The 17,692-nt window shown below is 43.7% G+C and overlaps 1 protein-coding gene across 1 annotated transcript; it reads left to right on the top strand.

Moving 5' to 3' along the window:
• The first annotated feature begins 665 nt into the window (after positions 1-665).
• On the top strand, positions 666-16,597 carry CD200 (CD200 molecule). Its single transcript, XM_057407392.1, has 6 exons — positions 666-697; positions 2,923-3,004; positions 5,426-5,752; positions 6,392-6,658; positions 8,157-8,273; positions 16,344-16,597. Exons 2-5 carry the CDS (start codon positions 2,947-2,949, stop codon positions 8,267-8,269), a joined length of 765 nt encoding a protein of 254 aa, XP_057263375.1. The 5' UTR covers positions 666-697; positions 2,923-2,946; the 3' UTR covers positions 8,270-8,273; positions 16,344-16,597.
• The last annotated feature ends 1,095 nt before the right edge of the window (positions 16,598-17,692 follow it).

Raw genomic sequence — 17,692 nt, 5'->3', positions numbered from 1 at the left:
ATCTGGATGGTGAATGCCACAGCTCTTTGCCATTGCTATTATTAGTATTACTATTTATAATGATCATTATTATCACGTTATGTTCTTGCTGTTGGATTCTCAATTTAGTGCTCGATGATAGGAGTTGGTGTGACTGTCGCTACCCTTGGACTTAAACTAGGGAAGGACGTGCTTTGAACATAAAAGCAACTTACTCTGCTGCACGCTAGAATGCAACCCGACGTTTCTCAGAGGGATGCTCAGGTTTTTGCAGCTGCTGCTCAAAAGCAGCGCGATAATCCATCCTGGAGAGCTGCTGGAAGTAACTCCGTGCTGTCAGCCCCGTGCTGCTGAAACCTCGCCGCGCTTCAGGTTTGAAGTCAGAACACGATTCTTCAGGCTGTTTTTTGTTCTTTCAAGGTCAGTTTGCTAATTTGCTCGCTATCAAGAATCCCGGAGGGAAAAAGAAAACGGGGCGGGGAACCCCTTTGCAGCCAGGTCCAGGGGCAACGGAGGGTTGTTGTGATGTCTATCGCATTAGTCCGTTTCAGGCGCCTACGGCGTTACCGCAAGTTCCCATCTACTCGAGATAGCATCTTCCCCCTCCCGTTTTTTTCCACTCCCCCAGGGCGGAGCGGGCCCGCCCCACTCCCTTTCCCATAGGAATGAATGGAAGGTCGGGTTTCCCGGCTTTCCGGAAGCATTTCCATGGTTTGAGGTGGGTTTTAGGGAGAGGAGAGGTAGGGCGTGTAAGCCGCGGGTGGTCGTGGGGAGTGAGGGAGGGGAAGCTGCCGAAACCCCACGGCGGGGCTCGGGGGAGAGGCCTGTGCCCTGCGGCCCTTACCCGCTCACGATGCATTGCCCCGGGGAGTTCTGTCCGCCGCCAGCAAGGATGAACTGGGAGGAAGCGGTGCAGTGATTGTGTCGTGATTTTAGCCCAGACGGTAGCTGTGTGTTAGAGCTGAACCCAGAACGGGGTCATTGAGCCGGGACGCACGCAGCAGTTCCCCGCTGGAGCGAGCGGCATGGAAGAGTTTTCCCGGCCAAGTCCCGAAGGAGCGGAGGATCCAGCAGAGGGATGCAGCCCGTGATCCAGGGGACCTGTGAGCTACGTGGCTTGGCGAAGCATGATTTGCTCGTTACTTGCCCTCGCCTTACACGGTTTGCTGCCTGAGGCTTGGTTCTGCGAACGGTTTAGCTGCATAATCTGGTTCTTTACGTGAAATCTTGTAGCCACAGAGGCTGCGAGCAACGGCATGTTAAAAGCTTTAGCGGGTCTTAAAGCAGCGAGATAGAGGGGCTGTTACTGGTTTGTAAACTTCTGTTACTTCTTTATAAACCTTCACTGATTTATAAGCACTTCTGTAACTGGAAATGCCTCTCTCGGTTGCTATGCTGGCCCTCGATTTCTGCATGGTTTTTGGAATATATGCATTTGTTAGACCTGGGCTCATGTATCTGGCTACACTGTGTTATCTGGTGAATATGTTATTTATTGGGCTTGTTGGTGATGGATTTTTGCTTCCTGATTTTACGTATCTATGTTTTTACATACTTGGGCTTGGTCTTTACATCCTTGGCAACTGTGGCGTTGTATCAGGAGCTGCTTTAGTACAGTGAGCTTAAAACTTAAAGGCAGGCTGCTGGTTAGGGTGTGCACAAGTTTGCTGGGAATTTCTTTCTTAAACAGTTTATTTTTTCCCTAACTCATCGGTTTTTTTTCATCCACCTTCCTTTTTTAAGCTGTGTGATAACCGAAAATGCTTTACAGTTCACTCGTGTTACAGAGGTATTTAATGCAAAATCATGTTTCCACTTGTCCTGGTTTGGCCTGGGATAGAGTTAATTTTCTTTCTAGTAGCTGATGCAGCGCTGTGCTTTGGGTTCAGTCTGGGAACAATGCTGATACACTGGTGTAGTTGTTACTCGTAGCGCTTATCCCAGTCAAAGACTTTTCAATCTCTCATGCTCTGCCAGTGCTGGGGGGGCTGAGAAGCCAAGAGGGAGCAGAGACACAGGACGCTTGACCCAAACTAGACAAAGGGGTATTCCATACCACAGCACATCATGCCCAGTATAGAAACTGGGGGGAGTTAGCTGGGAGGGACTGATCACTGCATGGGCTGGGTAGTGGTCCATGGGCAGTGAGCAATTGTATTGTGCATCACCGCCTACTGGTTTATTTTTGCTTTCTCTCTTTTCCTCTCTCTCATTATTTCCATTATTATTAGTAGTAGTAGTGTATTTTACTTTAGTTATTAAAATGTTCTTATCTCAACCCATATGTTTTACATTCTTTCGATTCTCTTCTCTATCCCACCTGGGAAGGGTGGGAAGAGGGATAACTGCCGGGCTGCATGGTACTCAGTTGCCAGCTGGGTTTATACCACAATACCACTTAAATATGACACCAGCTCCCAATTCCACAATTCAGGGGAATTGTGGCAGTATTAACTGATTGAGGGAATGGGAAGCAGGTCAAAAGCTGTTCACTAGGGAAAGCAGCAACATAACCTGATTTTTGCCTATTTCCCACTTTGGAAATCTGTTTGTGTGTGGCAGGTGCACTATGGCCCCAAACTTCCCCAATTCATGTAATTTTGGACAGATGGGGAGTCCTGAAGTCCTCAGAGAAGTTGCTTTCAGTTTACCCCTTGATCTCACAAGCTCACTCTACCTCTCCCAGTGCCATAGCTAGTGCTGGACAACCAATATCTCATGCTTTGATGGTTTAATGCCCTTCTAAGTTACATGCAGTTTTTTCCCCACCTTGACCAGAGCACTTTCTGTTTTGTGTATTAAGAGCTGCTATAATTCACTGTCTGCCCCCAGAACTGTTGTTCTTATACAGCAAAGTATTGTGAATGTGTGTACTCCAGAGACATGGTATCCCCAGAAGATGATTTGTCATTGAGTCAACCATCTCTCCTTGTTTTATTTCAGGTGAAGCAGATTTTACCTTCCAGAATGACTTTCCAAGCTCTGATTTTGTGTCTGGCTTGTGCTGGGCTTGGGAAGGCAAATGGTGAGTTGCATTTTCTGAAGTCATGTTGCTGAGGTGAGTAGCTCCCATCTCCTGCAGCAGGGGGGCTGAGCTGCGGGAGCCTGTCAATAGACTAAGAGATGTCTGGGAAGCTGGGAGGGAGCTGGACTGCTGGTTCCAAGCCCAAAATGTGCTGAGGCCACAGGCCTCCACTCTTGTACAGACAGAAAGGAGGGCATTCATTGCTCCAGGAGGCAGAGAATTTGTAACAAATAAGAGAAATCCAACAATGAAAGGAGGAAGGGGCTTCCTCCAAAACCCAACATCCCCACCCAGAACTGCTTCACAGCTCTGCAGGGAGCTAATGGGCAACACCCACCACACCAAATGACCAACAAGCTGACACCAATAAAGAGGATCACTACTGTTGCCTCTAGGAAAAAGGAGTGGGTCATAGTAGTAGGTGACTCTACTTTGAAAGGCACAGAGGCACCCATCTGTCAGCCTGACCCAGTCTGGACAGAGGTGTGTTGCCTACTGGGGGCTTGGCTCAGGGTTGTTGTTACAGGCTGCCTGTCTAGTGAGTCATATTGACTCATATGACCTCATGCTAGTGTCCATGCTGGTGTTAGTGATGTGGACAGCAGTAGCCTGGAAAGCATTAAGGACTACAGAGCCCTGGGAGAGGTGGTTAGGGGCTCTGGAGCTCAGAGAGTTTTTAGAATGATCCTCAAGGTCAAAGGGGAGGAGCTTGAAAAGGCCATGTGGATCTGGCAGGTTAACAAATGGTTAGTACAGTAGTGCCATAGTCAGGGCTTTGGTTATTTGGAACATTGGACTAGATTTGGGTGGCCAGGTCTACTGGTGGATGGTGGAGTTAGTCTAAGGGAAGAGCTGCTTTGGTAGGAGACTTGCCAGGCTGGACAAGGCAGCTTTGAATTATATTTGCTGGGGGAGAGGGGCGCTGATCCATCCCAACACTGCCAGTGGATACCAGCACCTGTAATGAATGCTCAGAGCGATGCAGAGCCACTCCAGCCAATGCGACGGCTTTATTTGGAGCTCGGCCCAGATGCCCCAAAACAAACAAGATGTGGGGAGTAAACAAGAGGAATTAGAGATGTGTACATGTCTATGGGGATATGGTATCACTGGAGTCACAGAAACGTGGTGGGATGGCTCCTGTGACTGAAGTGTTGGCATGGAGTATTATAGGCAAAGAAGTCATTGAGAACCTCAGCCTTCTACAGATCTGGGGTAGCCAGTTCTCCCATTAGCTTCCAGAGAGGGCCCACGTTATCCCTAGTCTGTCTTTTGTTAGAAACGTACCTATAGAAGCCTTTCCTGTTAATCCTTGACATGCCTGGCCAGACACAATTCTAACTGGGCTTTAGATTTCCTGACCTGATCCCTAGCTACCCAGACAATGCCCCTGTATTCTTCCCAGGCCACCTGTCCTTGCTTCCACCTTCTATATTCTCCTTTTTTCCTTCTAAGTTTTCTTAGCATTTCCTTATCCATCCATGGAGCAAGTCCAGAGGAGGGCCGTGAGGAAGATAAGGGGGCTGAAACACCTGCTGCATGAAGATAGGCTGAGAAAGTTGAGGCTGTTCAGCCTGGAGAAGAGAAAGCTGCGTGGAGACCTCAGAGCAGCCTTCCAGTATCAGAAGGGGGCCTACAGGGATGCTGGAGAGGGACTCTTTGTTAGGGACTGTAGTGATAGGACAAGGGGTAATGGGTTCAAACTTAAACAGGGGAAATTTAGATTGGATATAAGGAAGAAGTTCTTTCCTGTGAGGGTGGTGAGGCACTGGAATGGGTTGCCCAGGGAGGTTGTGAATGCTCCATCCCTGGCAGTGTTCAAGACCAGGTTGGACAGAGCCTTGGGCATGTGAGGTGTCCCTGCATGTGGATGGGAGGTGGGGGGTTGGAACTAGATGATTTTAAGGTCCTTTCCAATCCAAGCCATTTTATGAAATCTGCCTGAAAAATGGCTGGGGAGCTGGTTCCTGAGGCTTCAACACTCAGAGGCAAAAATAGGTGAAATGCAGATTGGTGGTGCCATTTGATGTACATTAGATGGCTGAGGCATCGATACGGAGGTGGCGGATGTGAGACAAGACCTCCTGGAGCAGCATCCCATATCTACAATGACACTGGACACTGCTTTTCACATAGCAGATCCTCCCCTCAGAAGCAAATATGTCTTTTTCTTTTAAACAGCTTAGAAGAAAGGCAGAGCCTTTTCTTCTAATCATTATGTTGATGTAAATCAACGTAACTTCATTGATTTCTAGGAGGCTGCAGGGGAAGGGCTTTCTGGTGGGGGGAAAACTGCAGAAGCAAATGTGTAATTGTTGGAATTGTTGCATCTTCTGGGTAATCCAGGTAGTTCTTAGAATCAGAATTAGGCTTCTTAATATGTGTGGTATCTGCCTGTTTCACCATTTCATATCATCGCAGTGGTTCCAGAGGCTGAGCACAGAAACGTGAAGGTGGGCGACAGCGTGACTCTCCGCTGTACCCTGACCGAACCCAAGGATGTTCTGCAAGTGACGTGGCAAAAGGACTCTGACGAATCACACAATAATGTAGCTACATACAGTACAGTAAAAGGATTGAAGATTCATGGGCCCTATCAAGACCGACTGAATTTCACCAGTCTGGTACTCAATGAGACAAGCATCACTTTTTGGGACACTAGAATGAACGATTCGGGGTGTTACACATGTCTCTTCAATACTTTCCCTTACGGCTCCCTCTCAGGACGGACCTGCCTGAGTGTCTTTGGTAAGACTCTCTGCAAGGATATGTCTGTAGTAGGAAAAGGGGTGTTTTCTCACCCACAAAATTTCCTTGAGCAGATTCAGGAACCGCAGTGGTAGGAGCATCCCTTGGTGGAACATGGTATAGACACAGAGCATTAGTGCTGTGAGCAAGATTCTGTGGGGTCATATTCAAGCCTATTGTGGTGGGTTTGGCTCTGGGCTGTCCTTGTTTGAGTAACAGTTAAAAAGCAAGGAGGGGGATCTTTGTTTATCAGCCCCCGAGTAGTCCCAGCTGGAGCTTTGGCAAACCAATATTGCCTGTTGCAGTTTACTCTTGGTACCAGGTACAGGCCTGGTGCTGTGAGCTGCTGTGCCAAACTCTACCACTGATAGGGAATTAGCAGATAGGACAACAGCATGGACCAAGAAATGGTTTTACTTAGATTATTTTTAAAACCTGGCATTTTTGGTTGAGTGACACTTTGGGGCTGTATAACTTCAGTATAAGGGAAGGGGTATGGAATAATGGGGGGAGCCTGGCCCAGTGAACTCTTTTTGCATTCCTGTAGCATTGGGCTCAGTGTGAATCCAGTAAGATTGGCTCTGCTTATGACTAGGTGCTCGTTGTGGTGATGGATTGTCTCATTTTGTGTGTTGGAAGGTCTCGACGCATCTGTCCGTTACAACATTACTGAAGATCACTTGATAGCCGTCTGTCATGCTGTTGGCTTCCCAGAGCCCACCATCACCTGGAACAAGTTGTTCAATTCTACTCCTACCCAGGAGAAGGTCAGCCACCCCAATGGGATGGTGTCTGTCAGCAGTAAACTGGAGATCTACAACATTAAGAGCATTGGAGAGGAGGACTTGACCTGCAGAGTAAGCAACATGAATGAAAAGAGGGAATTGCGTGTGAAAATGAAAGAAGGTAGGTGAGCAATGCAAGCTGCTTGATAGTGTTCTCTTGGCTTCTGTGTCTTGCAATAGCATGTTTAGATAGGAATCTGATGGGAAGAGGGGGGAGTGAGATATTTATATGCCAAGGAAGAGGAAAGGAAATCCTGCTTTGCGTTCATTGTCATTGAGATAATAACATACTGGGGTCCCCTCCAAGAGGCAATAAAGCCAAACTAGTCACCTTGAGGGCTATGGGTTTCAGAGGTGCCATGATTTTTTGCAGCAAGTCAGACTTCAATTTTCACTTAAGACTACATGTTTTCTTTGGCAGCCCAAAAATAAATGGGGACATCTTAAATGCATCAACATAATGCCTGAATACCGCGTTCTTCCTATGTTCTGTTCTGCTGGAAAGACTTTTGTGCCAGTTCTATAGATGAGAAATAGAAACCTTAAAAGCTGAAGAACCATTCTTGGTTCACACAAGAACATTGATTTAGCTGCTTTAGAATTCGTGTGTTTCCAAATCCAGAGACTTGAGAGGAAGTCCACTTGGAAATTAAGACAGGAAAAGCATCTTGGGATTAACTCCCAAATTATGTGCTCAGGAAGGGATTGTTATAGGTATAGTAGTACGGAGTAAAACCTGACTTTTAATGTATTCTTCCTAAGAGTTCAAAAGCAAATTTGGTCTTCATTCTGAGTGACAGTAATTGAAAAAGCATAATAGTGTTGTCCTGTCTCCAGTGCAATATTCTTTTGGTGTGGCCTTTTAAAAAGGAAATGTGTATCTCAGAAAGCAGGAAACCAAGACTGTTGTTCCTTGCTAGCAGAATGAAAAATCAGCTTTCACAGTATCAGTGAGGAACAGTTGTCATTAATCAAACATCCTCTTGCCTCTTTTTTTGTTCTTTTTCCCATATAAAATAGCTTAGTTTGGTTTTGAGGGTTTTTTATGTGTTTTGCCTCTTTTTTTGTTCTTTTTCCTATATAAAATAGCTTAGTTTGGTTTTGGTTTTTTTTTGTGTGTGTGTTTTGCCTCTTTTTTGTTCTTTTTCCTATATAAAATAGCTTAGTTTGGTTTTGGTTTTTTTTTATGTGTGTTTTGCCTCTTTTTTGTTCTTTTTTCCTATATGAAATAGCTTAGTTTGGTTTTGGGTTGTTTTTTTGTGTGTGTGTTTTGCCTCCTTTTTGTTCTTTTTCCTATATAAAATAGCTTAGTTTGGTTTTGTTTTTTTTTTATGTGTGTTTTGCCTCTTTTTTGTTCTTTTTTCCTTTTTTGGTTTTGTTGTTTTTTTGTGTGTGTGTTTTGCCTTTTTGTTCTTTTTCCTATATAAAATAGCTTAGTTTGGTTTTGTTTTTTTTTTATGTGTGTTTTGCCTCTTTTTTGTTCTTTTTTCCTATATGAAATAGCTTAGTTTGGTTTTGGGTTGTTTTTTTTTGTGTGTGTTTTGCCTCCTTTTTGTTCTTTTTCCTATATAAAATAGCTTAGTTTGGTTTGGGGTTTTTGTGTGTTATTTTTCTTTCAGAGGCAGGTTCCTCGTGGCTTTGGCTGCCGATTACGGGGGGGATTTTAATTGTCTTCATAGTTCTGATTCTGATCACGCTCTGTTGGAGGAGGAGGATATGCAGGAGGGGTTGAAGTGGTGAGTCACTAATGCATAAAGCTTATAATAACGTCATCTGCAGAGAAGAATGAGACTTTGTTGAGACTGTGACTGATACCAGACAAGTAAACTTTATAATAATATATTTGCAGTTATTAGAGGTTGCTTCAGTTGCATGCAATTTTAAAAGCTGTTTTTCACTGCTACTGCTGAGGACCAGTACAGGACCACCAATCATGAGGGGAAGGTCTAAGCAGAGCAGGACATGCGGCTTGTGGTTTGCTTTCAGGCAGGAGTCTTAGCAGAAGTGATTCACTCATCTTTCATGGAGGGCCACTAAGCATGGTCAGGGAATGGCAGAAGAGGTATATTGGAGAGAAACCCGCTTATGCAGAATGATGTGCCCTTAAGGGAAAGGCTTTCTTCTGCTCACAGCACCCTCTTTGTGTTTTTAAGACAAACAGCGTAATGTGATGGAGAGCTGCACTCAAACAAGTCTGCTTCCTGTTGATGACCTAAGGAGAAATTGGGATCACTGTAATGTCCTTGTCCATGTGATGACCTGATCATGGATTAACTATGTGCACCTACAGAGCCTACACTTTAGTTTGGAAACTGAGCAAAGCTGCCTAAAATGCAGAAAAGCTGTTCATTAGGGACTGTAGTGACAGGACAAGGGGTAACAGGTTAAAACTGAAACAGGGGAAGTTTAGATTGGATATAAGGATGAAATTCTTTACTATGAGGGTGGTGAGGCACTGGAATGGGTTGCCCAGGGAAGCTGTGAATGCTCCATCCTTGGCGGTGTTCAAGTCCAGGTTGGACAGAGCCTTGGGTGCCATGGTTTAGTGTGAGGTGTCCCTGTCCATGGCAGGGGGGGTTGGAACTGGATGATCTTAAGGTCCTTTCCAACCCTGACTATTCGATGGTTCTATGTTTAAACTGAAAGCACTGTGCCCCTTCTTCCTCAGCCCATGTCTCAGAGCTTGAAGCCCTTCTCTGTCAGCAAGAGAAATGGGGTCTCACACCCTGCTGCCTGAGAAGACATCTGGGTTCCTGGCCCCACATGTGTGCCAGTGTATTACAGGGTCAGGACTTCATGTAAATACCTGTTCAGTGTGGCAGAGGGGGTAAATTAGATGAGCAGTGGGTGTAAGTTTGTTGTATTAGAGTTTATCCAATAGAAACAGGATTTGAGGGACTTCAATTGCTTGTGTTCCTTCCCATTTATCATGGGATTTGATAAGCTGTGATACCAGGATGTGACTTGTGCAGTGGGCTTTTAAGTTATTCAGTTTCTGTTCGTTTAATATGGCCTAGTTTCTATCAGCCTTAGTCTGTATCTTTTCAGATTATTCCAGTCTTGAGTTGTGAAAATGTGACGTGCTGACCTGGATCCTTTTTGCATGAAGGAACATTACTTTATCCACAGTAATAGTGACCAGCTGATGCTATTCCTTTATACAGTGACCAGCTTAGGGAAATGTGTAGTCCATCTTCCTAATGCACATCTGTTTCCCTGAAGGCCTCATTAATTAGGTTGCTGTAAAACTTCAGTACTGGTGTTGCTTGATCACTCTTTCGCCATCTGATTTTATTAGTTTCTAGATGTTCTTTTCTGCCTGCTGCTAAAAGTTACTTGCTATTTATTTTGTATATAATTCCACTGTCGCGTTCCTGGCCGAATCCTTAGAATGCCAACAATACCTGTGGAGCTACAGTCGTTTTGAACGCTATATGTAGGGTGTATTACCCCTCCACAAATGCCACATTGTAATGGGGAAATCACCTCCAACTTGTTAGCTCCCATCTGAGCAGCTCGCTACGGGCCTCAGTCTGCTTTTTGCGGTGACTTGTGACCTGTGAAATCTGGTTATAATCTTTAAAGCATTGGTTGCAGTTGCTTCACCCAACAGAGAATAATACCTTGGAGAAAGCCTTTTTTCTGTTTTTATCCTCTATTTTCCTCCTGTTTGTGTTGGAACAAGGAGCAATGCTTAAGTACATATTTCTCGGCATGCATTTTGTGACAGCATGATAGAGAGCTAATGATGCTGGCCGGAAGATACCACTGTGTATCTGAGACCATTATCTGGGGCTTCAATACTTCTTTTCATTCTGCGCTAGAAAACAAGCAGAGCTTTTCCAGACCTGTCAAGATGCCTGGTTTTTAAAGGAAAACAACAGCTTTTTTTTTGTCTGGGTGGCTTGGGGACCCTTCTCTGTCCAAGTTTCTTCTCTTCTGCTTCTGCAGAAAGGACGTTGAAAGGACGGTTGGGTTTTGCTTAGCTTCTATTTCTGTTGTTTCCTCCTGTCCATGATAGATGCTCGAAAATCAGATGAAGAGCTGGGGCTCTGTTGATGTCCCATCCCTCAGTCATTTGCCTTGCATACCAGTTGCAGAGCATGCATCCATCTCGATTCTCCCTGAAAACATTCCAAGTGTCTTACAAGATTTGAGAAAAAGTCACTTCTTTGGAGACAAACTGAGCAGCCTTTTGTCAAGAGCTGGTGCACAAGCTTTGTAAAACTCCCATCTTCATCCTCTGCCAAGCAGAGAGGTGAACTTTGCACTTCAACCCAGTGATAGGCATGTTATGAGCAGCCTTCAACCATTTCTCAGTGCTGCCCTTCTGGTACAGTTACACCATTTCCTACCTGGCTCAACTAACAGAGCTTTACTGTAGACTGCACCAGTGTAAAGCAGTGTTTAACAGGCTGAATGCCTGGATTGAAGCAAAATCAAGGCTGTTATTCTGAATGAATTCCTTTGATTTACCTATCGCATAGATGTCTCAACCTGAGTGCTATCCACAGCATCGCTGTTGTATTCCAAGGTTTGCAAGGTACTTGCATTTCAGCCTGGCCGGTTAAGAAGATCTATAGTCAGTTCTCATGACCTAGCAGTCTGCAGGGGGGGATAAAATTCCATGTAAACAGTTTTAGGGAGGCTTGTGGCGGTCTGTGAGGCTATTTCACAAAGGGATATAAAGGCCAGCGTGATCTTTTTGTTTGGTTGGTTGGGTTTCTTTAAGCGTTGATTTGTTGCTCTCTCTTGGAATATCTTTCCCATGTTTTGCCATGCAGAAAGCTTTCTAAATGGTCAAATAGTATACTTGTGTTTAAAAAGCTATAACAACAGGACAGAATATTCTTTAAGCTTGTCATTGGATACATGCTGTGACCTAAGAAACGCTGAGCGGATTAAATGAACCTGGACCAAGTCAATTTGAAGAGACACCTAAAAAGATACTAGATCCAATGAAAAAAGAATCCATTCTGCAGAAAGCACCAGCAGAGCAGTGGGGTTTTCCTGGTTGGCAATTGAAACATTCAGGTTTTCTTTCAAGCAGGAATTTTATGGAACTTAAAGAGTGCTAAAAGTCTTTGTTTCAAGATGTTTGTGTCTAAATACGGCCAACTAACTGTAATTCAAAGAGATGCTGAACTTCAGTGTACCTTGAATGTTACGCAAGTGCTATAAAACAGATTCAAAATACCTCATAGATCCCAGCTACAGATCACTTAATACCCTGATTGGGAATTGAAGATGCCCTGATTGTTAGTTTTTGACGTTTGGAAGTTGCTACCAATAATGCAGATTCTGTATTGTGAGTCTCTTAAGCTGCACATAGCAACTCGACTGATGAGCTACAAAGTCTAAGCATCAGAAACCTAAGTTTTGGTGGCCAAAAGTCTCCTGAAAGGTTGGTAAATATGGAAGTCTCATGCAGGAGATTGCGGTCATTTGGGAAACTTTGCAACAACAAGTACTTGCGCACACCTTCCATTGCTTTGTTTATAGGAAAGATGGGAACTATTTCTGGAAGAGCCATTATAGCAGTGTCCTCTAGTGTTTATTCAGTTTGGGGAACACTGTATATAGGATTTGGCTTAAAAGTTAAGACAGTTCTTACTTTATCTGTCTGGCTTTGCTTAGTACAGTGGACTGCTTTGACATACAGCTGGTTTTCTTAACAGTGAGAGACAAGGTAGTCGAGAACAACATAGAAGCTCAGTTTTGGGAGACTTTTCAGGGTACTTTGTCCTGAAGTGGCAGCTGAATACCAGCCTTTCAGATGATAAACACAGTACATAACTCCCTCTTTCATGAAGCAGATGGATATAAGACACCCTGCTCACAGAGGAATGGGTCTCTGGCCGCTGTTTCCCAGCTGGGAAGGTTCATTTTAGGAGAGCCTTGGTTTCCTCTCAAGCGTGGCTTTTTTTGTGCGTAGATTATATTTGTCCTATTTTGAATTCCCGAAAATAGGCAAAAAATGCAGTGGTATAAGTGATAGTTGTTTTGCTCACAGCACCTTCATTTCTTTGCCCTTCTTAACGCTACACCCAAAACCCCAACCAAACAAGAAACCCACACCATAAACGCTCTGCAGGCAAACAGAGCTCATGAGGGGAGAAATTAAACACCAACCAAACAGAAAACCCAACCTCATACTAAAACATCATTGGAGGGGTGACTTTGCCCATCAGGCTTCCTGCAGGCAGTTTGCCACATGCTCTTTCCAGGCTATTTCTGTTCCCTATGGAGTCGCTTCATTTTCTGCTCGCAAAAACGTGCTTGGTAATACCCCAGAGTCTACAACCTAGCAAGAAATAGTGTGATCAGGTTGGAACTAGATGATCTTAAGGTTCTTTCCAACCCTAATGATTCTATGATTACATGCTTTCCACAATTCAGTGCTGCTGGTTTTCATGGTGAAGGATAGGGGCAGATGGTGCTTTGCATGCTTCTCAATCCAGCTTCCCATCTGGGAGCAGAGCCGGGTGAAGGAGTGACAGAGGAAGGAGTGGGAGGCACATAGCTGAGTTCAGGACGCCTGGGGCTTGGCTGAGCTTTCTGTCTGGAAGGATGAAATAAATCCTGTGTGCCACCAACAGGATGAAGGCAGTGGTGTGGGAAATATGTCAGAGCATGTCCTGCCCATCAAAAAGCAGAGGTGTCGAAGAATAGGCTACTAATAATGAAGCTATTTCATTGCAAACAGGGAGGCCTTTACTATGTGTGATTAACACTATTTCTACTCTGTGCATCATATTTGTGCTTGTGTTTCATTATGAAATAATTTTCCAGGCCTTCATTCTCCTTTTCATTCCAACAGTAGAACTTTGTTGTATCGAAATAAAATGGCTGGTAGCTGAGAGGAAGAGAAGAATAGCATATTTGTATAGTTGCCTTGCTGTTCCAGTTTCTCATTTAAATCCTTAGTAAGAATTGTTTGCATGCTCAGTTCTGAAATGTTTTTCCTCTACAAAGTGTATTTTGCTCTATGTAGGGTTATTAGATAAGGAGGTGGAAACTTTTTTCTTACTCTATTACATGGGAAGTAAGGATGTCACATAGTTTTGGGGTGGGTATTTTTTCAAGGCCACATAAAGGTAGTGTTGGAAATTGGGTCTCAAACATCAGAGCGATATTCTGAAATATCAGACTATATATTCAATAGCTATATATGCAGATATATATAAGATATACATAACTATTGAATATATAATATATAATATAAAAAGATATATCTGTATTCAATATAGACATACAAGATATATGTTGTAAATATGTATATATATTGTAAATATATATGTTGTAAATTAGATCTCAAACATCAGAGTGATATTCTGAAATATCAGACTATATATTCAATAGATATATATATTGACTATAGATATAGATCTCTATATTATATATTATATATTCAATAGTTATGTATCTCTTATATATATCTTGTGTGTGTATATATATATATATATTGAATATAGATAGTTATATATATACGCACACACACATTCAGTAGTAGAGTATGTTACCAGCCAGGAGCATTGATTTGCTTTTCACACTTGATAAATCCCTTTAGGGTTTTGTATGTTCCTTACCTTACTGTCATGGTCTGAATGCTGCAGTGGGAGTGATCTCCAGAATTTTTACAAGTTGGTTGGTTTAGTAGCAGGTTAGGGTTTTTTTAAAAAGAACCCCCCCAAAAAACCCACAAATTTTCTTTTTTTGTAAATCTGAAATATTGTTTGAACAGGTGTTGGTGGTCTTAGTTTAATGACGACAAAGAACAGTAATAACTTCACTGCTTCACTTGGTGTTGTATCAGTAGGAAATGGAGAATGCTTTCTTTCTTTTGCTTTTATCTATTTCTTTTCTTTCTCCAGTAGATGATTCTAGGTTGGAACCAGATGATCCTAAGGTCCTTTCCAACCCGAACCATACCATGATCATAGAATTATAGAATAGTTAGGGTTGGAAAGGACCTTAAGATCATCCAGTTCCAACCCCCCTGCCATGGGCAGGGCCACCTCACACTAAACCATGTTGCCTAAAGCTCTGTCCAAACTGGCCTTGAGCACTGCCAGGGATGAAGCATTCACAACTTCCTTGGGCAACCCATTCCAGTGCCTCACCACCCTTATAGTAAAGAACTTCCTCCTTATTATTATTATACATAAAGAGATTAATATTAATTCTCAAAATGTGTCATGCCATGTTGTTTGTCCCTTGTTTGGAAATGTCTTTATTTGTGTTCTACTATGCAAATATGCAGTAAGGCTTTGTACTCAGCTGCCAACCTCTACATTCCAGTGTTGCGATCGTCCACTTGCTTCCAAGGTACCCTATCAGGTTTCCAGGAGGTGAAAGCAAGTGAATCTAAGCCATGCTTACGTTGAGGTGGAGGGAAGGGTTATGGGGCATAGCAGTAGTTCAGATGGCTGCAGTCAGCTTAAGGACTGGCTGATGGTGCTGTGCAACACAAGCAGTGCCACCACTTGCATGCTGCTCCAGCGCTTACCTGAAGGCAGAAACGGCTTTTAAGCTGTTCTTTCCAAACTTCCACCATAACTGTTATGGTGGAACGTGCAATCTGCATCCTGATACGTGATCTCCTCCAGGTTTCTGAAGAGGGCTGGCTGCTGTTTCCAAGTGGCAGGAAAGCAAAGGGCAGCATAACCAGTGAGCTGGCTGAAGCCTTGACACTGCAAGCCCAGGGGCAAAGGCTAGCAGTCCTTTTTTAGCCATGTCTCAAGGCACTGTAATCAGAGCTGTAGAGTGATTTAGAATAGCTTTAGGGGGGGAAGACCATCTTAAAGGAGAGGGAGACAAAAAAGATACGGCACTTTTATAGGGTGCTGTAAGCTGGGCTGATTTTTATCCTTGGTGATTGAAATCATCAGGCGAAAGGATTTGATTCCTATCTCTCAATGTAGTTCTGTTTTCTCTTTCTCTATTGCCATTAGTTTCCTTAAGTAAACTCCACTTAAAATTTTACTTATTTACTTTAGAATAAATGTTTGTTGTGGCTGTACTGTGGTAACTGCAAAACCTCATTCAGGGATCATAAACTGAAATTCACAGGTAAATGGGTATCTTGTGTAATACAGACTACTTGGGCTTTTTCGGCAGTGTATTACTCTACGCTGGTAATGTCTTTTGGAGCTACTGCCAAGCAGGATCGCATGGCTTCCTCCCAAGGTGAAATAGTTTGAAGGCAGCTTGGTGCTCGTGGTAAATGCCCTTTGAATGGGATGTTGGTGGGCTGGGTAGTTTATCCCCACCCAAGATAAAACACTGCTTCGTAGTGCTTAGCGTGACATTTTCATAACCTCATTTCAGGCTTTCTCATGAATGCTCCCAGAGGAATTTCTATTGCTTAAGGAGAAAATGGGAGAGAGAGAAAGTATTGTTTTTTTTTTCCCCACCAATTTTAAGACTGTTTTGTCCTTGGAGCATAGCAAAATATCAGGGGGCTGAACATCCCTCAGAGTATCCCTTTTGAGAAGTCAGGGAGGGGCTGTTGTCTATGCTGGCAATAAGTTGCTTATATATAAGCATCTTGCCCCTTTAGAGGGCGAGATGATTGCAGCCTGTTCTGCAACAGGCTGAAGCCTGTTTTGTTGTACTTTAGGAAGATTCACTACTCATTGTGCAGCAAGGAAGGTCCTATGATTGTTTGCCAAAGGGCATTTTTATGACTGTTCCTCCCCAGTTTTCCCACTGTGCATTTCTCCCCCCACCACCCAGCAAGACCTGAATAAGCAACACAGTGACCACGATTCATCCTTTTTTCCTGTTTTCCCTTTGTTTTTTAGGATCCTAGAAGATTTCCATTCACCTGCCCCATCATTACAACCCACAAGCCTGAAGCCAAGCATTACAAGCAGTGACTTGACTAGCTAGAAATAAACAACAATAAAACAGAAATGTACCACGTACGCTGCCCTATCTAGATACTGAGTTGGATCACTCAGTTGAAAAGAACAGCACAATGTTCATTATCCGGCCTAGATGCTTAATTATAAAAGGTAGGGCCAGAGGGACCACTTAACCTGCTCCTTGGCTGCCAGGCAAAATCTACTTCGCTTGTGCCATGCTTGCAAGATGTGCTGCCATGCTAAATGTATTTGCCTTCTTCCAATGGAGTTTTGACAGCATCCATGGATGGAGGCTCTGCAAACTCTAATTGCTCTTGCAGCAGAGGGGTTTAGTTTTTTACCAGCATCGCTGCAAGTTCACTTGCAGCAGCTCTGCGTTCATTGCCCTCTTCCTGACAGCCTGTTTTCCTTCTCCTATCCAGCTGCTCCAACTCCTTTTCCTCAGTGAGTGCATGAATGTGGCAACTATTGCTTAACTCTTTCTAGAGAGACCTGCTGGACTCAAAACCACGGGACTCCAGCCACACCAAATCTGCTGAAGTTACTGGGGAAGAGCAATAGGGCTCCAAGCAGGTGACAGATTCAAGGCAGTAGCAGCCATAGTTTGGGGGAAAAAAAGGGGTTATAAGTAATTTATTTATCTAGTTTTTCTTTCTAACCCTGGGGTTTTGTTGTTTGGGCTGGGGGGTTTTTGGTTGTTTGGTTATTTTATGTATATGTATTTTTTAACATTTAATTGAGGAGGAGATGGAAGCAAAGCTTAGTGGAATTATCCCCATTTTTCCTTTGGTTTTGTCCCTTTGCCTCTTTCCCTTTCCTTTCTATTTCTCTCATTTTTTCTCTGGAACAACCATTAATACCCAGTCTGTTCCTTGCTTGGGTGTCATAATGCATGGATTAGGTTTGCCAATAGTTCTCATGGTCGCTTTATGCTCTGTTCCAAATAGTCTTCAGTCTTCATCCTTTTCTGTGGTGTCTTTTTAAACACAGACAGATTATTCTGCTGGCCAAAAGCCATTATTCCAGACTTGGACCTTTTCTGTGGGGCATGTTACACCCTGAACTATTGCATGTCACTTCTGTGAATGTAATGGTATCAGTGAGAGTCTTGCAGAAGCTGAATTTACTGCTTTGCCCTGGTTTTGGCAGCAGATAAAGACACTGCACCACTCTTATGAACTGGGACCTAACTCTTGCTTGCTGTGCTTGTGAGAGCAGCCTGCTCCTGGGCACTGCATATCGTATTTGTGAGGGGCAGAGCCTCAACTCTTCCACTGTGCTGGTTT

This window comes from Pezoporus wallicus, unplaced genomic scaffold (assembly GCF_028554395.1).
Source record: "Pezoporus wallicus isolate ANWC-B61680 ecotype Strahan unplaced genomic scaffold, APGP_CSIRO_Pwel_v1 contig_13817, whole genome shotgun sequence".
Classification (NCBI taxonomy): domain Eukaryota; kingdom Metazoa; phylum Chordata; class Aves; order Psittaciformes; family Psittacidae; genus Pezoporus; species Pezoporus wallicus.
The sequence above is the reverse complement of the archived record's forward strand: the minus strand, read 5'-3'. Positions and strand labels throughout refer to the sequence as shown.

Coding starts and splice junctions, on each gene's coding strand:
- CD200 (XM_057407392.1), top strand. CDS start 2,947: ATGACTTTCCAAGCTCTGATTTTGTGTCTGGCTTGTGCTGGGCTTGGG. Junction 3,005..5,425: donor TGGGCTTGGGAAGGCAAATG/GTGAGTTGCATT, acceptor ATATCATCGCAG/TGGTTCCAGAGGCTGAGCAC. Junction 6,659..8,156: donor GCGTGTGAAAATGAAAGAAG/GTAGGTGAGCAA, acceptor TTTTTCTTTCAG/AGGCAGGTTCCTCGTGGCTT.